This window comes from Podarcis melisellensis (genome assembly GCF_964234715.1).
Source record: "Podarcis melisellensis genome assembly, chromosome: 4".
Classification (NCBI taxonomy): Eukaryota; Metazoa; Chordata; class Lepidosauria; order Squamata; family Lacertidae; genus Podarcis; species Podarcis melisellensis.
Window position 1 is genome coordinate 68,580,122 of NC_138531.1, and position 21,887 is coordinate 68,602,008.

Genomic DNA, 21,887 nt, shown 5'->3' on the forward strand with positions numbered 1-21,887 from the left:
GGCACATTTGCACATTATAGCACTTACCCCACCACTATTTCTTCCTTTGGCTTAGGTTTTTTAAGCTTTTTGTTCCCACTTGCCCCACCAGGGGAAAATGCCCAGCTTTCTTCATTCCAGCATCCTTCATGATCAGAGCTGCCGCCTTTTCCTGAGCTTCGTTTCCCTAGGAAAGACATTAGGAGACATAGAACCTGTTATGGAATCACGGGACATTAAGACAGAAGGAAGCTGGGCAGACAGGCAGGCAGATGGGCACCTACACTGGTACCTGCAAAACTCATGCAACTTAAATTATTATTGAATGTTGCAACTCCCAAGCAGCTCCTCATATATTTGTGAAAGTAGTGTGATTAAATTAATTATCCTGAATCTCAAAGTACCTTTACCTTGTTAAGGCTGAGTCTGTCAAGGAAAAACATCAGATTTAAGCAACCAAATTAATCCATCACTTTTAAAAATGATTTTTAAATCAATTCCTATTTTCAACAAAAGCGCCCAAGGCAATGGACGTGACTCCTATTTTGTACAGTAGGCTACATTCCAGCTATGTGAATATCGGGTTTTTGCAGCCATCATACACAAACAAGCATCCCATCCTGGCAAGCAAGAGGCATTATCACAGTTTCAGCCATGCAAAGGCACCCGGGGATGGTTTGGAGCATGGCTACTGAGGGGGTGTGGCCTGAGAGCTTGGCAGCAGGGCTGCATTTGGCCTCTGGGCCTGAGGTTCCCTACCCTTGTCCTAGGCTTTTGCCACTGTTCTTTCTCGTGCTGTTGGAAGAGACTCCAGATCAAGATGCTAACACAGCAGCAGTCACTGCCTGTATCAGACATGCCAAACATAGGCAGGTTAAAAGCCACGTACCTCTGTCAACGTTGGCACGCAGGGATGTCAGCATCCCTTCTGACACCAGAGTTTTGTACAGAGCACCCTTACAAGCTCTCTCAGATTTCCTCGAGCCACATGTCTCTGTCTTTTTGTTACAGTCACTGTCCTCGGTTTTGACCTGCTCTGGTAAGCTTTGTGGCATCATCTCTTCCGTTGGGGTGAGCGGTTCCGATTTGATGATTTCGGGTACCTCGCATGGCAGTTCCTTGTTGTCGGCAACGTCAAAAAAATCAGGAGGCTTTGATTCTTTGGTGGTCTCTACACATTTTTCCTTGAGAGCTCTTTTCTCTTTCGACTTCACTTTTTTCTTTGGTAACTTTGTTTCCAAGATGTTCCCCTTCGCCGTTGAGGAAGGGCGGGCTTTCTTACGGGGCACTTCTGTGAGTCTCTCTGCCCCCCAGTCCCCTTTTGCAACCGCTTCAATAGTATAAATGACGCTTTCAATGTCTGACTCAGAAGACTGCCTCTTTTTGCAAGCCTTCTTAGGGGTACATTTTTCAAGTGCTTGCTGGTCCGGCTTATTTTTCTTCTTCTTTTTCTTCTTTAGCTTTTCCGGCTTGCTTAATCCTAAGGTGCTGATGTCAGCCATTGTCAGTTCTTGGGAATGGCATACAGAATCCTTTGCAATTGTGCTGTCAGGTCCAACTAATGTCATGCTGTCCAAAGAAGGATCTGCAATGTGACTGCATCTTGTCACCTCCTCAGACGTTCCAATCTTTGTCTTCTCATGCTCTTGGCCCTTCACCTTCTGAGATTTTTCGATTTTTACTTTCACCCTCTCTGGTTCTTCAACTTTGATCTCCTCTGGTGCTTCCAAGGCTTTGATAATTCTGGATGCTTCTAGCTTTCCCTTCCCTGGTTCCCTCACTTTTACTTCCTCTGAGGCAAGGCACATCTAAAACAAGGGTAAAACATTAATTTCATGTTTCTAGTGCAAAGCTGGGTAAGAGCTTTGTGACTTGTTCTAGAAAAACCACCCTTGTTCTTGGCAGTTCAACATTAAACAGCCTATATACTTGCAGCAGGATTACCAGACAACGGGGAGCACATCCTAATAGCACAATGTGATAACCCTCACAATTACTGAGGCCTATGGAAGACCAGGGTTTGAATCTCCACTCAGCCATAAAACTCAATGGGTGACCTTGGACCAGTCACTGCCTCTCAGCCTAACCCACTTCACAGGATTGCTGTGAGCATAAAATGGGGAGGGAAGCACCAGCATAAGCTCTTTGGAAGAAAATGTGGTGTATAAACTTATTAAATAAATAAACATTGTCCAGCATTCATGGGTCCTATAATTAGCATTTACACTCCTTTGTGAACAGATGCAGACTGCCTCCCACCAGCAGGCTCCAGGCATCATACCTGGGTCTCCTTGAACTGGCACCTCTTAGCCCAATATTAGTTGAAGCCTCTGCCTGATTTGCAGTGGCCTTGGGATCAGGAGGAGACCCAGGAATCCTGAAATTTGCTTTTGGACCTGCAGGTGGAGGGACATCCCCTGGAATGAAGGGAATGAGGTTTCTTATGTGTTTTATGTGGGGACTGGAGGCTCTTCTCTGGACTGTTTGCCTTCCTCCAACTCAGAAACAGAAGAGGCTAAGAGGACATTCCCCTCACTAGAGTTCAAGAGGGACCTGGGAAGTCCTTGATCTTGGATCCTCATAATTAGAGCCTGAGAAGGCTGAATGAGTTAGACACTAAATGTTTTGGTTTTCTAATGGTAAAGGTAAAGGGACCCCTGACCATTAGGTCCAGTCGTGACCGACTCTGGGGTTTGCGGCGCTCATCTCGCTTTACTGGCCGAGGGAGCTGGCTTTTGTCCGCAGACAGCTTCCGGGTCATGTGGCCAGCATGACTAAGCCGCTTCTGGTGAACCAGAGCTGCACATGGAAACGCCGTTTACCTTCCCACTGGAGCGGTACCCATTTATCTACGTGCACTTTGTGCTTTCGAACTGCTAAGTTAGCAGGAGCTGGGACCAAACAACGGGAGCTCACCCCGTCGCAGGGATTCAAACCGCCGACCTTCTGATCGGCAAGTCCTAGGCTCTGTGGTTTAACCCACAGCACCACCCGCATCCCCTAGTGGCATATAAAAGTAATGTTAAACTATACTATTGTCTATTAAGCCAGCCACCTGAGGCTGCAGGGGAAAAACTGGCTGCAGCCAGTTCCACACCCATGGCCAGAAGAGAGGCAGTGGTGGTGGGAAGCGGGACTGCCTGCAGCTGTGCCTGCATTCTCGTAAGGAGCAATATCTGTGAAGCACAATAAAGCGAAGCACTTTAAAACAAGGTGTCCCTGTACAAAGTTAAATGTGCTCAACCCACCAACTGTAGTGGGCTGGAGCACCCTTATGTTCATATTAAACTGTGGCAAATATCTTCTTAAAGATGTTAAAAGAAATACTTGAGAAAAGTGGCACTGTCGTTTGTTAGTTTTTAACCTGATGGTGTCATCCTGAATTTGAAAGCAGTGGTGCTATGTAAGCCACGCTCATCATGATCAAGTGAAAAAAGACTGTACATGTAAGAGGATTTTACAAAGAGTGCCTTTGCTTTCAGTTCAATATAAAACCCAAGTGTAATTCAGATTTGCCTTGTCTAACCAAAGAAGAGAAAACAGCCACCTCTATATGTATTCATTTATCATTATTTAAATAGAAGCAAAATCTGTGATTGGAATATGGTTAAAACATGTACAGTAGAGAGGATTTTACACTGCATGGACCTACTCAGGGCACAGTGATCCCACTCATTGAAAATAAAGCCTGTTCTTCAAAATATCCTAATATTTTAGTTCTCTTTTTTGGTCTCCCTAGGGAATGATGGAATGGTGGGAACTGGCTTTTATAGAGACTACTAACTTGGTACATGCAGGTTGTGGTTGCATGAGAGTCATGGGCTCCTCTACTGGACAATGCATGTTGCATCACTGGGAGAAGCAGCACAACTCTCTCACCATGCAATTTTCATTTTGTGTACTTTTCCACGGAAAATATAAAGCATTCTTTAAAACCAAGAACAAAAGAATTAAGAGGAGTATTTCACATATTGGCTGTTGCCTACTACCCAGTGCACTACTGCACCTTGAAGCTAGCAGTTCTTAACTTGCCGCCTTGGCTCTACGGAGACAGTGTGCCTAATGGTTAGACAAGGTAAATCTTGTTCCTTGGAACCAACGTGGTAATTTACGGTTCTATAAACAACAATGCTAATTATGACTGTACTACTGCTCCGCTTCCCAGACCTTGGCAACCAGCATCATTCAGTAGTAATTAAGCCACAGGATTTTAATACTACCTCTGCCAACTGAAACAATGCCGATGTCCCACACTGCTTTGTTAATTCAGGAGGACCTGAATGGGATGTACTTGATGAAATCTAAAGTAGAAACAAAGAAAGCAAGGGGTGGGGGAAGATAATATCACAATGTCACTGATAAAAGTTGTGCCTCCAAGCGCAATGCAAAACATCAAAGGAAATTTCGAATTCCACAATCACACTTGGAAGAGCTGGGGATCCAAACAGAGAAGAATTATATAAAGAAATATTACGTTAATACTAGAAAGTAATCGAGTAATGCTTTCAAGTATGGCATTCAGTTCCTGCAGTAAACATTACTGAATTAGGCCATCACTAAGGAGACTGTAAAACTACAGGACAAGTGTTTCCTTTAGTGTAAACAGATATATCTTCATTGACCATCTATGTTCAACTCACTACAGCTGTATCAGTTTACACAGTTGTAAATCAGGCCATCTTTACCTTTGTATGGTAGTTTGGATCCTCCCATTTTACTTGAAAGGCTGGTGGCGAAATGATCTAATTTACAAATGTGATTTTGTAACAAGGAGCTAGGTATCTTGGCAAAAAGTAATAACTGTTTTGCTGTGCAAGAATATATACCCTTGTGCAACACATTGGTTACCTGGAGTCATGCTTTTGCAACTAATCTACTCTGAATGAACACATATAGGATCATGAGAGCAAGCACTGCCACCTATCTAAACACGTGAACGCCATGCAAACATTCAACTGAATGCATGTAGATTCTCCCCTCCATGCATGTTCCGTCACTCTGGATATGTCATGAGAATACAAGCATTGTATCTGGATATTAAGTTACACCAATGAAGCACATGTACCATACAAATATATGTGTCTCTGAAATGATTTGGTCAAGGTTCCTAGCTACCTGTACTCACATCTGCGTAAACACATTTCTGTATGCTACAATATATGCAACCACTCCAAAGAGTTTTTGTTCTACAGGAAATCAGAGAATAATTTATGAAGGTTTATAAAACATAGAAGTCTCACATTCCTCCTATATATAATGCCTGAATGCAGACCAAAAGAGTCAACAAAATTTGAGCATTAATTTGGCAGTAAGCATCAGTCCAAGAACCCTGATCACGGCTTCTCCAGTACAAAGTTTGTATGTGTAGTAATTTAAAAGGGGTAATAGTGGTCAAGGCGGCATAGTTTTTCCTTTGCTTGCTGTTTTCTGCTGCATCAATTTTGCCTAGTTGAAATAGCAAACACACCTCTGGATAGTTTAGTTCAACCTTGACCAGTCTGGTGCTCTGTTGGGCAACAATGCCCACCCAAGAAAGCCCTGGTGGGAGTTGTAGTCCAAGACACCTGGTGAGCACCCGGCTAGCAAAAACTGGCCTTAGTGTTGGGGAAAGTAGCAGGTGGGAAGATGTTAAACACCCCCATTCACTTCTCAGCTTCCACGGCTCCCAGACCCATCTTTATAACCAAACAGATAGTTGGCTCTTTAATGGTTCATTTAGTATAAGGTGAACAAATACTGCAGTCAACTTCAACATGGGAAACAAACTTTCCAGACTGCCTGCCACATTAAAGTAGTGTAGCAATGATATTTTCCCTTTCTGGTTTCTAGGAAACTGAAAGACAGGCTACAGAAAATTATAAGTTTTGCTGGAACCTATGGGCCACAGAGCCACTTGGCATGTTGCAGAAAAACCAGCTCCCTGAATTACAACAAAATGTCAATCAAATCTTTTCTGTCCCATTCAAGGGGAGATGTAAGTGTAGCAAGAAGCAGGAAATGCTCAGGTGGCAGTTTCTGTACAGCTATCCCCTTTCAAACTTACAGAAAATATGAGACTGACAAGCTGTGAAAATGTGGAGACCTAGCTTTATCTGTCATATGGGAAAGCACATCTCAGGCACATTTAATTCTTTTCGAATTGCACCTGTAATTTCATTTGTATATGAAAACATAAAAGCTATAAGAAATACATCTTTGCAGAAATCCCATGCTTATCTACACAGCTCCTTCTTCCAACACCTTTTGCTAAAAGATACTTCTGGTGTCAACCTTCTGCAGTCCGTATTAAATTCAAAATATTATTAATAAAAATATCCCTTTTCTTTTCTTTTTACATGCATAAAAAAGGTGCCTTACCTCAGCGAACTGGAAGAGTGCTGACTTCCTACAGTGCTTTATAGGTTCAGGACTCGCCAACTGTGAAGAAAGGGATATGATTTTTTTAAAACAAAATGCAGAGAAAGTCTCTTTCAACAATGGGTGAGGCAGACAGGCAAGCAGACAGCTGCCCTTTGTGACATTTTAGTTTGTCAATATCAACACAATAAGCTGTAGCGTTGTTGATGTGGATTCTGAGATTCCACAGGATACAAAGGCATCTCTGCACATCATTCTGCTATTTTAACTAGTCTCATGGTTGAGCGCGAGAAGAAAGGACACCTTTCCTATTAGCCACATCATTTGTTTTCACTGGAAAACAACACAGCCACTGGGTAAGCAAAGGGGTGATAAACATATGGAGATGACAGTGAAGAGTGTCATACTGTATAATGGAGTATGCATGACTGACAGGGGACTTTTATTCCTGGGCTAAAGGTTGTCCATTATGAATGACACATGCACTTGATGGTATCATTCCTTTCACAAAGACTTAACATTATTCTCTCCTACGGTGAAAGGGATAAAGAGAAAGGAAACATATGAAGAACACCCAGGCTGAACAAAAACGCTGTCTGGGACGACTGCCAAGAATCCTCAGGCATTCTGGGTCCCAGGGCAACATAAGACGGTTGTGCTGCTGGATTTTTTGCATGTTTACAGCCACTGTACAATTTTTACTGCAACAGATTGCTTTCCGCGTGCAAAGTACAGCAATACTTTTCTCAGTGGGAAATTTGAAAGTTGGGGGGGGTGTAAAAGGAAGGGGAAAAGGGTAATTTTGGCATACAAAATGTGCCAAAGATGTCCAGAGGGAATGATAGCTTTGCGCTAATAAAAGACACATGGGTTCCAGTAGCTGAAGTAAGGATTTTGTGCGCTCCTCTCTTGAATAATCTAAAAGCAAGTACCCTGCCATGTTCAGGATGAAAACCACAGCCTCTTCTCTCGCAAAGAAAGATGTGAGTCACTCTGCAAAGTACCGCTTGGGCTGACTCGGGGGAATAGCTCTGCTGAACAAGTTCAAGATCTTTTCTATCAATGAAGTGTCCTCAGAGCTCTCTCCAAACACTCTAATCTGAGGGAAATGAGTGTAGTTCTACCTCCAAAGATAATTCATTTGGCACAAAAAGGATTCTCTTACATTTCCATATGGCTCTGGACTGCTTTATAGCAGAGAATGGCCTCTAAAGTCAACATTACAAGAGCTTATATTGTAAAATATATGATAACTCTCTAATTTTCAGCAACTAATACACAGCTGATTGTTTCCAAGCTTTTCATGCTTCCAGACTTCTATGAAAACTCAGTGTAGAGAGACTTGCTGTTCTACATTCTCTCACTGATTAAGATATGCGTGCTTTAAAATGGTGAATACTCTAGGCCAGGGTTCCTAAACATTTTTGCCATGGCCCGGATGAAAATTGCTGAGGGTCTTGGCAGACCCTCTATCTGGTTTTTGGGGGGGCGGGGGGTTGTCTGTTATAGCAATTGTAATGCACTGTGCTAGATGCTGCATTATTTTTTGATAGCATATTTGTTTCTTTTCTTGTGTGTTGTATTTTGTTGTTTTTCAGTTAGAATTCCATAAAGTTTGGGTTGCAATGCAATAGAATACAATGGGATAAGTTGGAGCAGCTGATGAAAATACAATTAAAAATAAATATGAGCATTTAATGTGATGGGTGTGCCAATTTTCAACCACAAATCCACAGACACACCATGTGCCACCTGGATGAAGCCCACAGACCACCATTTGGGAAACCCTGCTCTAGGCTAGAGGTTTTCACTATGTGCTGCCAGGGCTTCATTGAAAGCTTATAGGGATTTTTTGATCCATTAGACAAGCTTCCTTGAAAGAAAGCTTGTCCTATTATTATTGACACTGAGGTCCAGCTCCAAGGGCCTTCTGATGGTTCCCTCACTGCGAGAAGTGAGGTTACAGGGAACCAGGCAAAGGGCCTTCTTGGTAGTGGCGCCTGCCCTGTGGAACGCCTTCCCATCAAGGAAATTAACAAAGGAAATTAACAACTACCTGACTTTTAGAAGACATCTGAAGGCAGCCCTGTTTAGGGAAGTTTTAATGTGTGATGTTTTATCGTGTTTTTATTATTCTGTTGGGAGACACCCAGAGTGGCAGGGGAAACCCAGCCAGATGGGCGGAGTATAAATATAATTATAAATATTAAAATATAAATAAATAAATAAATAAATAAATATGATGATGATTGACAGGAATCCTCTCAAAGTGCTCTCCCTTCCTGCAAAGTCTACTCATCTCCTTGGTATACTGGAGACCAAAGGACAATGGAGAAGAAAGGAAGACAGCTAGTATGCAAGTGGTAGAAAACTCACTCCAAGTCTGACCAAACATATGTAAAAGCTCATTACCAAGGCTATCCTGTGGCAACGATAGCAGAGAACAATTATTTTCTGCCAGCATGGCGACTTCAGTAGAAGAGCAAGATGGGTGCCCCAGCTGGCATCTTCCCTCTTACTCTGCCTGTCTTCAGACACAATTATAGACCAGCAGCTGGACTGCTTATCTTCATTCTGTTAATTTGTTCTTTTGGGTGCCTCCTCAGGATATTGCTTATTCAACCAGCACTTTTCTGAGCAACATTGTTGAATATTGTTCATGATAGTTTTGCAGATGGATTCGATGTAATTTTATCATTTTAACTTTGTATTTTGCATTTATTTTGGGGGGTTTTTGTAATCGCCATCATTTTCTTTTTTAATGCTGGGCAATTGAGACATGCTTTATATAAATGAAAAAGTCTTGAGGCTCAAAAAGAACTTTTTTCTAGGGAGAATCACTACAGTGATTCTGTGAACCGCCCTAAGACCTCCAGCTTCAAATTCAAATAATAATACAGTGAGATATAAGAACTTTGCTTTAGGCTATAAAGCAATTTTGAGAGTGCAATTTGTAACGCCACATTTTCAAGAGGTGAATTAAGTGTACTTCTCAATTAGATAATGAGACAAACAGAAAGTTTTCTGGCTATCGTCTTAATTTTAATCCTTTGAGGTTTGTTGAATATTTACAGATAAATTGTAAACAGATAAAAACACTGGCATGATTATTGTAATAACCTGCAGCTATGTAAGAGTGTGTGTGTGTGTGTGTGTGTGTGTGTGTGTGTGTGTATAAGAAAAATAAATGAGTTAATTTGGATATGCAGAAGATATTAAAAATAAATTTAAGGAACCACAGAAAGAGGGGGAAGGAAGTCAAGTTTTAAAATGTCAAAATGATTGTGAAATCAGTGAAATATATATACCTGAAAAGTATAAACTTTTTTTAAAAAAAAATAATCCTATGGTGTCTGCAAAGAGCAGCCGTTGCTACACCAACTTCTAAAACTGGTTCAAGGCAGCTGGTACCTTAGAGCACAGCAATGTGTTATAAAGAGAGGCAAGCTTGCAGGAGAGAACCAACAGACTGTTGAATATGCTTTATCTTTCATGCTCTCACTGCTGTTCCTCCCCCAAAAATGGGGGAAAGAGGAGGACATCTGAGCAAGGGAAAGCAACACCTGAGAGAGCAATGGCAGGGGAGCCCTGGCACTGATTTGCACATCACAGTCAACCATACTTAATGTTTAACAGGGATGCAACATGGAGCAGTGCACTCGTGCAGGGTGCTCAAAAGCTATAGCCTCACTCCTTCACCATTCCTGGCCATACTGGGAGTAACAAACCACACGATTTTGCTTGTGGCACGCAAAGAAATTAGCCGGAGAAGTGTGCAGAGGCCGGAGAAAGAGCTGTGAATGGAGGAGTGCTCCATTGCCTATCCTTCACCAAACTTGCTATATGCTGGGACTTGGTGTGGAATTTGCTGAATGGGACAAAGCTGTGGGCAGCCTCAGGAAGCTTTGTGCCTGCCTGCAAAAGCAAGTCTGGAGTGAGAGATTAGGGTAACGTCAGCAGGTTTCAGATGTCCTTTTCTCTATGACATCTAGTGAGTAAGCTGTGTTTGTTTGCGCCATGATGGAGGCTGAGAAGTGAGTTGTTTTGGAAGGAGAATGAACTGATACTAGTTTATGTTTATTAGCAGTTTGTAACTGTCTGTATTTTTGTAAGATTTGTTAGCTGTCTTTTGTTGTTGCTTTAGTTTTCTGTACACTGCTTATATTTTTATATATTAAGTGGTATGGAAATGGTCTAAATAAACAATTAAAAATAAGTAACTCAATAAAATCCTGGGCTCGTGGTTTGTTTCTTTCTTTCTAATCAAACCATGAGTTGAGGCCAAGGTTTGTTTTCAACTCATTAGTAGATTGGATTAAAGAACCATATTCAGTTACAGTATTTTAGAAAGGTTTTGGGAACTTTATTACATAATTTACTTGGGGGAGATAAGAAATTTGGACCGAAGACTATTATTAATTTTTTTTTATTATTTGATTTATTAAAGATTTGTTATGTCCAAGTCTCCTTTAGAAAAATTAATACATAAAAGGAAATGTAGAGGTGGGATTTCATGCATGGAAGAACAATAATTTATTCAGGATTAATGATTTTAGAAAAGCAGGATGGATGGTTTCATATTCAGAGGTTAGAAGAAAAATGCAGGGCAAAAACCCCTAATTGGTTTGAATATTGTCAGGTAAGATCATTAGTGCAAGAATATCAAAGGAAAACTGGGTTGAGGAGAGAACATACAGAATTTGGAAAAGAAAGTTGTGAAGATTAAAGAACATAGATTAGCAAAGATATATAAACTTTTGGTTAAACATGACACAGAACAGGGACAACTAAAATAATATATTGTGAAATGGGCACAAAATACTGGGGGCAGCGGGTGGAATCCTGATGTATGTATGTGAAAATCTTTTGAAAGTAGCTTTTAAGTTCTCTTTATGTGCAGGAATTAAGAGATAATTGTAAAATAATGAGTAGATTGCAAATTAAGCCATAAAAGATAAGTAACATGAATAAAAATTATTTATCTTTATGTTGGAAGAATAAAAAGAAAGATTCTCCCCATATGTGGTAGAGATATGTTTTTTCCCCCTTTAAAAAATGGAAAATGATTTTAAAACCCAAGTGGTAAATATTTTAAGATACAATGTTTCATTTTGCTCGTTTTCTTTTAAATTATGTAAAACAGTAAGTTATCTCAGAATGTAGGGAACTTGTTTCTTATCTATTAGTTGTGGCTAGAACGGTCTATGTAAATACTGGAAATCACATAAAACACCAACAATTAAAGAATGGAGAGACAAAAAATGGTAGTATGCAACTATGGCTAAGAACACATTTTTTAAGATATCAAGAATGAGAAGCGAGACAAGGTAAGTTATTGGTAAAGTGGCAAAAGTGTATTGATTACTGTAAAAGAAAACAGGTTTTTTCACCTAATTGTCATCATGGATTCACAAAGTATTGACTGTTTGGATATATGATATCCATCTAGCTTTGTTTTTATTTATAATTGAAATGGGGAACGGCTTTATTTTAGTGTAGCTACCAATATGCTTTAAAATATTTTAAAAGGTATTTTATTACGTATAATCTGATGATTAAAATAAAAGGTGGTTGGGAAAGGTTGGTTTTTGTGGTGCGTTTGTGGGAAATAACCTCCCTAGTCTGGGTTTGTTGTGGGAAATATCCCCTTAGTCATGCTCCCAACATAGCCAGGAGTGGGGAAGGAGTGGAGCAAGGACTTTTGAGTAGCATGCACCACCATGTTGCTTGTTCATAGTAAACCAGAGTTAAACATTAACCATGGTTTAACATGAGATGTGTGGGACGCAGGTGGCGCTGTGGGTTAAAGCCTCAGCGCCTAGGACTTGCCGATTGAAAGGTCGGCGGTTCGAATCCCTGTGGCGGGGTGCGCTCCCGCTGCTCAGTCCCAGCGCCTGCCAACCTAGCAGTTCGAAAGCACCTCCGGGTGCAAGTAGATAAATAGGGACCGCTTACCAGCGGGAAGGTAAACGGCGTTTCCGTGTGCGGCTCTGGCTCGCCAGAGCAGCGATGTCACGCTGGCCACATGACCCGGAAGTGTCTCCGGACAGCGCTGGCCCCTGGCCTCTTAAGTGAGATGGGCGCACAACCCCAGAGTCTGTCAAGACTGGCCCGTACGGGCAGGGGTACCTTTACCTTTACCTTTAACATGAGATGTGAACACAGCCATAGAGAGGGCTAAGCACCTATCTATTCTGATTCTTACCCAGAAATGCTGCCTCTTATGCCCACATTGCATTACCCAGGCAAATGTGGGTCTGGGATGTTGTGCTTGCTGCAGTACTGCCCTTGGCCCAAATTAAGGCGGCTGCAATAAGTAACCATGTCATCTTGCATTGCACGGGTTTGGACTAGAGGACCCCAGGGTCCCTGTTCCTCATTCCCCTTCTCCATCACTTATATATACATGTTTCTGGAGCATCATGGGAACGGAGCACAAAGAAGAAGTGGCAATGCTGGAATCACCCCCATCTTGTGCTCTGTGATTAACAGAGAGAAGCAGTGCTTGAATGTTGAGTAGGGGCCTCAAATGAAGGGTTGGAACCCTGAGCACAGTTGGATGTGGGTGTCAGCAGAGTGGTTTGTGGCAGTGCTGCTCTAGTGCCACATCTTGTGTAAGTTACATACACCCAGTGCTTTTCTCCTGGGGGTACGCAAACCCTTAAACATTTTTTGAATTTAAGTTTGGCCTCACTGAGCAGCAGCACTTCAATATGAGTAGGAAAATGAGAGTACTCCTAAACTTTTTTTTTTAGAAAAAAAGCACTGCATATACCTAACACCAGGACTTGCAACACTGCACTAGCACCAAGCTTCATAGTAAGCCACCAAACTGTGTGCTACATATCTTCGCAGCCTACTAAATTCATGATCGTAACACAAAGAGGAGAAATGTGCGTATAGCTGAAGCTTCCTTCGCTGCCTCTGCTGCAGCAGTTCCCGGCAATGACGAGAGAAGTGCTCTGTAGCAGAATTCATAGGCATTGACAGACATCTGAGGCTATGAGAGGTTACTTTATCATTTCCTGGGATATTGCTATTCAGAAGCAAATTCATCCCAGAACTGATTTTTTATTTAAACTTAAGATATTTTAGTTTTGTGCCTTGAATAGCTACATTATATAGTCAAGCTAAGGGGGGATGAAAATCACAGGCAGCGATCTCAGTATACTGTTCCTTTGGTTTAACGATGATGTAGGCTTGGCTGATGAGAGATACAGCTACAAGGCTGTACTGTACAGAAGCTCAAGTCTGTGCAAAGGATGAAGGATACCCTACAAGGAAGATTCCTTGCCAGCCCAAAGAACAGGGATGGGGAGCCACTTCTATGGCTAACTCTCCGCGGCCATTTTGACAGGTGGCCAGGGCTGCTCCCCTATCAATTGCTTGATGTCATATCCCAGGTGTTTCCAAAGCTGCTCCTGTCAATCATCACTCTGCAGCTGCAGACTGAACTATGGGAAAGGTTGCATAGTTTGCCCCAAACAGTTTCGTTGGCCAAATCCAGAGGCCTTTAGTGTCATGACCCCAGAGGCTGGCAGCAATCAAGACTCCTGCGTCAGAGGCTGAAGACTTGCCAGCTAAGGAGCCAGACCAGGTGCAGGGCTCCAAGTCTGCTGATAGAGATCAGGAAACAACCGAGCATGAGAACATGTGAAATCAGGAAGAACCTCTTGGGTCAGGGTCAGAACCTTCACAGGTACCTTCCATTGAGGCGGAGTAACGAAATGCCTTCCCCGGGACCTCAAGCAGTGCAGGAAGCATGTAAGGCAGTAGGCTAGGGAACAAAGGAGTGCCTGTCTCTAGATCAGGGGCTTTAAGAATCTAGTCAGTCACAAAGGGGCTTTGGCGTGTCATGCCTTGCCTCCTTCTCCATGAAATCTAGCAATGCACCAGAACATAACATGTAGGATCTAATTGGGATCGGGGCCAGAAGGCTCCCCATCACTGCCATAGAACATCCCCTTTCACAACGAAGTAAAACCACTGATCCTTTGGTCAAGAAACATAAGGACTTTAGAAACACTAATTGTTGCAATTTAGAAAAGGGATGAGAATGATAGAGGTATGATGGCTTTCCCCACAATCAAAGCAGTTGCCTTATACTGATTTACACCTATTTATCCCAATAAACAGATTGGTGTGAAGGCATGGGGGTTTTTTTTGGGGGGGGGTTAGAACACAGGTAGCATTTTGAAGGTAGGATAGAGACTTGAAGGCACCTGTGAGAAGAAAAATCTTGTATTTTACTGAAGTGTTTTGATCTTTCCCACCACCTCCTTTACGTTAAGGATCTTCTTAATTGAAAGGTGCTGGGGCTCATGTCTATCTGAATTCATAGTTTCTGACAAGTGTGCTCCTCCTCCCAAAAACTAACTGCTAGTTTAAGTTACTCAGTGATAATAGGGAAAGCACACTGTGTACACTCTTTTTATTACTACTACCTTATTTCTTTCCCAGCTGAGCCTCAGCACTGAAAGAAGCTCTACAGCAGTCTCATGCGAAGTCATACTAAGGTGGAAAACCTCTCCTCTCCTAAAAACAAGTGGGAGCAACAAACCATGGTCCAAAAACAAACACTGGCTTCCTGATTGTGTTTTTGGGGGATTAAAATAAACCACAATCCCTAATTCAGATGTAACGACAAACCAGGGATCATGGTTTGTTGTACCCACCAGAGCCAATGAAGGAGCCAAGTAGGAGCCAACTTACAGTTCCCAGTATAACATTAACTATGGTTTACCATAATGTGTGAATGCAGCCCCTTGTTGGGTTCATTCTTGTTGTCCCAGGATGACTGCATGCAGAGAGTCTCCAGCCTAATTCTGTGGGGGAAATCCTACTTCCTTGAAGGAGGCATTGCTATGTACTTCCACATATCAGTTGTATCTAGCACATTATAAAAATTAAACCTGCTGGAGAGACTAATTGTTATATGCTTCAATTGTGTACTTCAGAAGGACAGCAACATTTGAAGCCATCTTGCTTTATCACACTGTATTTCTATTTTTTTAAAAGTCAGATCTGTCATACCTCTGAAAACTGAAATAGTGTTGATTCCTCACTTTCTTTTGAATCTGCAGGGGCATCTGGTTGTGATGGACTTGAAGAAATCTGGGAGGGGGGGCACATTAAAAAAAAAGCCATTAGAACACCCTGTTTAAGCCAAATCTGATTTTCATGTTCTGCAGAAATGGCAAAACTTGTCGCTCTTCAGGACACAAAGTGTTATGAATAAGTTACTTTTCTAATGGATTGTAAATGACAAACTATGAAAAATACAAGCATCATTTTCATAGGGAAACCTTTGCCATAATCAGAGCAACAAAATAAAACAATGAAAAGTCACAATGGTAATATTAAATAAAGTATCACACGGCTTGGAGCTAAGCCAAAGGCTTTGATCCCTTGCATTGACAGACGCAAATTAAGCATTTCACCTGACACACTAATTGCATACAAAGCACCAAAATGATCAGTACCATGCTGAAAGAACTGTATAAGAAATCAGAATTTCCAGTCTAAAATAAGCAATATTATTTTGAACTCACTTAGTTGGAAATAAACCCCACTGATTTCAAAGAAACCTATTTAAAAGGAAGTTTTAAATGAGAGCCTTATGATTCTGGCTTCATTTTTCACCGCTGAGATGTTCAAGTGTGCTGGCTGGAAACCTGTTAACAGCAATCTTAACTATCTGGTCAAAAATGTCCATGAAAATTTGGAATACTATGATATTCTGGATTGTTTTCAGGACAATAATGAGCACGATCCAGTCAAAGTGAAACACTTTTACATTCCATTGATTTCAACAGGTAAGATTTAAACACATGCTTAACATTCAAATTGAAATCAACGGGGCTTAAAATTACATACTTAACTCACCCATTGAAAATAATTGGTGTTTTAAAAGTGCTTAATCTCAGCTGGATTGTGCCAACTATCCACACATTCTTGGTTTTCTGATATCAGATGAGAAAAAAATCTATTAGAAACAATGGCTTCTAATTAAAATAATATTTGGGGGTAAAAAAATTGGGCACCCTCTATACTTTGATGTTTGTATTCTCTTCTTCGGTCGCATCTTAATCTCTTACTGAGCTTTTCTGAGAAAAAACTACATAACTGTGAATACTACATTGCTTGCTACATCGCTGAGTGGTGCTCACATTGGCTCCACAAGTCTCCTGTTGCATCTCTTCTTGCGTTGCCACCCATGGTGGTGGTATATTCAGTGGTGCTTAATCGTTAGTAACTGTGTTTCAGATTGCAATTATATAATTGTGCTTGGGTTGAACATTTTAATGGGGCTCCACCAGCACCTTAGGGTCACAGTTCACACATTCCTTGACCAGGTACCCACTTTCATGGGCCGATGCAATGAGCAGCATCCATAAATTATGGACATCAAAAACAAAGGAGTGGGTTTTTGGGTGCAACGAATTCAAGTTCTATTTATTTCTTCACCGCCTCTATTGCATCTGCAGAAAACAGCAGCAGGAGACTCTTTCAGGTGGTTCACAATTTAGCGGAACCACCTGTAACATCGGGGCCCAGTACGGGCCACGTGTTCTCCTGCAATGATTTTGCAATTTTTTTTGCAGATAAAATCGCTCAGATTCGGGAAGAAGTAGACTCCACCGTGGGAGCAGGGCCGGGGCGGGAGAGTGCTAGAGTCCTGTCTGGTCAAGTTGTGTGGGATCAATTCCAATCTGTTACCTCCGAGGATGTGGACAGGCTGCTTGGACGAGTGAAGCCAACCACCTGTCTCCTGGATCCTTGCCCATCCTGGCTTATAAAAGCTAGCCGGGAAGGACTGGGCGATGGGCTTCGTGGGGTGGTGAATGCTTCCCTCTGCGAGGGAGCCTTCCCAGACCCGCTGAAAGAGGCGGTTATTAAACCGCTTCTTAAAAAACCATCTTTAGATGCGGCCACGATGGCCAATTATCGCCCAGTCTCAAACCTTCCATTCTTGGGCAAGGTGATTGAGCGAGTGGTTGCTGAACAACTCCAGGCACGCCTGGAAGAAGCGGACCATTTGGATCCCTTCCAGTCGGGATTCAGGCCTCATCATGGGACTGAAACTGCCTTGGTCGCACTGGTTGATGATCTCCGGCGGGCTAGGGACAAAGGTGAGAGCTGTTTCCTAGTTCTGCTGGATCTCTCAGCGGCGTTTGATACCATCGACCATGACATCCTTCTGGACCGTCTTGAGGGGCTGGGAGCTGGGGGCACTGTCATACAGTGGTTCCGCTCCTTCCTCCTGGGCCGTGTTCAGAAAGTGGTGGTGGGGGGTGAGTGTTCAGACCCCTGGGCTCTCACTTGTGGGGTGCCTCAGGGTTCTGTCCTCTCCCCCATGCTTTTCAACATCTACATGCAGCCGCTGGGAGGGATCATCAGGAGGTTTGGGCTGGGTGTTCATCAGTATGCAGATGATACCCAGCTCTACCTCTCTTTTAAATCAGAACCAGTGAAGGCGGTGAAGGTCCTGTGTGAGTGTCTGGAAGCGGTTGGAGGATGGATGGCGGCTAACAGATTGAGGTTGAATCCTGACAAGACAGAAGTACTGTTTTTGGGGGACAGGAGACGGGCAGGTGTGGAGGATTCCCTGATCCTGAATGGGGTAACTGTGCCCCTGAAGGACCAGGTACGCAGCCTGGGAGTCATTTTGGACTCACAGCTGTCCATGGAGGCACAGGTCAAATCTGTATCCAGGGCAGCTGTTTACCAGCTCCATCTGGTACGTAGGCTGAGACCCTATCTGCCTGCAGACTGTCTCGCCAGAGTGGTACATGCTCTGGTTATCTCCCGCTTGGACTACTTCAATGCGCTCTACGTGGGGCTACCTTTGAAGGTGACCCGGAAACTACAACTAATCCAGAATGCGGCAGCTAGACTGGTGACTGGGAGCGGCCGCCGAGACCATATAACACCGGTCTTGAAAGACCTACATTGGCTCCCAGTATGTTTCCGAGCACAATTCAAAGTGTTGGTGCTGACCTTTAAAGCCCTAAATGGCCTCGGTCCAGTATATCTGAAGGAGCGTCTCCTCCCCCATCGTTCTGCCCGGACACTGAGTTCCAGCTCCGAGGGCCTCCTGGCGGTTCCCTCACTGCGAGAGGCCAAGTTACAGGGAACCAGGCAGAGGGCCTTCTCGGTAGTGGCGCCCGCCCTGTGGAATGCCCTCCCATCAGATGTCAAAGCGATAAACAACTACCTGACATTCAGAAGACATCTGAAGGCAGCCCTGTTTAGGGAAGTTTTTAATATGTGACATTTTAGTGTATTGTTCATCTCTGTTGGAAGCCGCCCAGAGTGGCTGGGGAAACCCAGCCAGATGGGCGGGGTACAAATAATAAATTATTATTATTATTATTATTATTATTATTATTATTATTACCTAATATGCTAATGGATGGTCCTGACCTTGACTTAGTACTGAAAGAGTGTTTCCACACTTTAACCTGAACAGCCACCTGATGAAGCCTGTCAAGATCTGATGCCTGAAGAGGGCATCCATTATAGCTGCTAATTAAATAAATATGTCCTTAGCTGGCACATTTTTGGCTTCAGGATGCTTTCCACTAAATATACGAAAGAAATTATTGCTTCTGCTCAAGAATGCCTACCTAATGCAATGCATCATATAAAGCATTTAATTAATTAACTATATTTAAGTGCCATTAAAGATGCAGAAGTCACCCATAATCCTCAGGTAAATATGTATGTGACCACTGCTGAAATGGATGATAAATTAACTGAAGCATTTTTGGAGCTTATCTGAAAGCCTTTAGTGTTCTTTTTTTATTTATTAAAAAACCAAAAAAATCCAGAAATTAGAAAAAGCTCACCTCAGCAAATTGAAACAACGGCGACTTTAGACATCCTTCAGTAGAATTGGATGCATCAGAATGGCATGTACTTGAAGAAATCTGAAACAAAGATTATTGGGGGGGAAACTTTAGGGACTACATTCTGCTTCGTGTGTCAATTAGAAAGGGGCCTGCCTGTGAGTTGCAGGCTTTTACTGCTAAGTGGTGTGTGCATATATTATTATTTCTAAAGCACTTTCAAATCAAAATGGCATAGGAGAGATAAAAGTAATGACAAACCCTGCCTGGAGGCTTACAATGTATCAGACAAAAAAAAGTGGAGGGGGTGGAAATGGTCACAAGAGGAAGGGAAACCTGGAAGGATTAATGAGCAAGGAAAAGCCTCAGAGCACAGATTGCTCTTTAGAAGCTGTTTAAGAACCAAAATTGGCAGAGCTGCTTGAATATCGATAGGGAGCACATTCCATGTAGCCAGTGCATTCCAGAGCTGTAGAATAACAACAGATAAAAGCAACAATGAAAAGTAATAGTCAGGTTTTGGGTTTGATTAGAAGTACATAAGGGGAAAAGAAGGAGCAAAGAGAAAGAAAGAACTGAAAAGTTAAGGAGGAGAAAGTGTACAAAAGCACTGTAAGCCAAAAGAAATTTAAACAGAATGCTTTAGGGAAACAGAAGCCAATTTTAGAAAAGAGAAGGGATAGAGAAATACGTGTAAAATAAGGAGCGTGGAAAGAGCCGCAGAATTTAAAATGAAAAAGAGATCAGAAATGGGAAGGATGGGCATTAGATGCTTCCCTGCAGGCAGGCTGGTACATATGCAAACGAGTCGCCATTTGCCTTTTTAGTAGCATTGCCAGCACAAAGCAGCCACTGGTATGGTATGCAGAAAAATGGAAAGCACTAAAGACTGAAGGGAGGAACCAAGTAAGAAATGACAATAAGAGATCACCTTTCATTTGTCCATCCATTCATTAAGGGAAAAATTATTTTGTGATGAGCTAAATACAGAAAAATGCCCTATAAAATCATGTAATATAATCTGTTCTAAGAGTATAATGGCATACTTGACACTTAACAAGTGTGCAAACACCAGCATTGATTTTACATTTCATTCTCATGGCTGGGACACAATATAACACATTCACACTCACATCATGAGGCAATAAGAGATTCCTAAAAATTCAGCGTAGTTAACAACTGTTAATACAACTCTTGAGAAGATGGAATATCATTAATGCAATCAAATTAAGCGTTAAGAAATAAGAGATCAATGTATCAGAATAATACTTGCCCATGTATTATTAAATGCAAAGAAAAGATAGCAAACATGGCCTTCTGTCTGCTTTTAACACTCAAACACACACTGCCTCCTTAATGTCTGCCTGATTATTCTTTGAAGAAAATGAAAAGGGTTTTTTTTTTACCACTGCATGCTTCACTTGCCAGCCAAATGTCTGCCCAGAATGTTTTGAGAAGGAGCTGTGAAAGTGGATTTCTCATAAGAAATGGCTGGTAGACACACCAGGCTTGCAAACAAGGGCTTAACAAGCACCATGTTACTTCCTACTCATGGCATTATGGCTACATAAGCTGTCAAAAATGCCCTCCACTCAGAAGTCTGCCTGGCTGATGTGGTCATTGTTCCAGCACTAGGTTAACATTTATTTATTTGCCCAGGCATTTTAAGCTGCTGATTCGCTTATTATGGTGTTTTTAGCAGTTTTTATTTGTTCAGAATGGCTTACTGTTCTGGTTGCTTTGGTTTATAAGCTGTACCTGGTATTTGTATAAATGAAGGATGGACTATATAAGCTACAAGTAAAATGATTCAAGTTAAATCTTAGGTTTGCAAATGTTCCCCTGTCCCCACAGACCAGCAAGTTATTCAAATAATTTTCATCTGATGAAGTGGCCTGAAGTCCATAAAAAGTTGCTTAAGAGACCATCTGGGAGCAGCCGCCAAAACCACATAACACTGGTCTTGAAAGACCTACATTGGCTCCCAAGTATGTTTCCAAGCACAATTCAAATTGTTGGTGCTGACCTTTAAAGTCCTAAATGGCCTCGGCCCAGTATACCTGAAGGAGCGTCTCCACCCCCATCGTTCTGCCCTGACGCTGAGGTCCAGTGCCAAGACGGTTCCCTCGCTGCGAGAAGCCAAGTTACAGGGAACCAGGCAGAGGGCCTTCTCAGTAGTGGCACCCGCCCTGTGGAATGGCCTCCCACCAGATGTCAAAGAGAAAAACAACTACCAGACTTTTAGAAGACATCTGAAGGCAGCCCTGATTAGGGAAGCTTTTAATGTTTGATATAGACTATTGTATTTTATTATTTTGTTGGAAGCCGCCCAGAGTGGCTGGGGAAACCCAGCCAGATGGGCGGGGTATAAATAATAAATAATTCTTATATTATTATTATTATCATCTTTGCTTTGAGCCCTGCAAGATCTGCTCCCTGCCTTGTAGGCCTTTTCCCACCTGGCCTGAGAGGCAAGGCCCGGTTGACTCCAGCTATAAAAGCTGAAGCTGCCAAACAGAATCTTGGGCTGGGGCATTGTTTATGGGGTTTTGTTGTTTATGGGGGCTGTTGCTGTCGTCTTTTTGTATCTTTATTTTGTATCTTATGCTCTATGTGGAAATTGTTCAGTCTGTGTACTTTTTGATGTTTTGTTTATGACTACTTTTGTTATCTTTGTAGTGCTGTAGTTTCTAAAAAGCC

The 21,887-nt window shown here is 42.3% G+C and overlaps 1 protein-coding gene across 8 annotated transcripts in view; it reads right to left on the minus strand.

Moving 5' to 3' along the window:
• The window catches only part of BBX (BBX high mobility group box domain containing), a 127,138-nt gene that overhangs the window by 14,204 nt on the left and 91,047 nt on the right, over positions 1 to 21,887 (minus strand). For all 8 annotated transcript variants that reach the window (XM_081908417.1, XM_081908414.1, XM_081908412.1 and 5 more), the window contains 6 exons: positions 19,188 to 19,268; positions 15,370 to 15,450; positions 6,337 to 6,396; positions 4,200 to 4,280; positions 869 to 1,787; positions 28 to 166 (listed from right to left, as the gene is read on the minus strand). In XM_081908417.1, the coding sequence (XP_081764543.1) occupies positions 28 to 166; positions 869 to 1,787; positions 4,200 to 4,280; positions 6,337 to 6,396; positions 15,370 to 15,450; positions 19,188 to 19,268 (1,361 nt within the window). The remainder of the gene's footprint in view (positions 1 to 27; positions 167 to 868; positions 1,788 to 4,199; positions 4,281 to 6,336; positions 6,397 to 15,369; positions 15,451 to 19,187; positions 19,269 to 21,887) is intronic.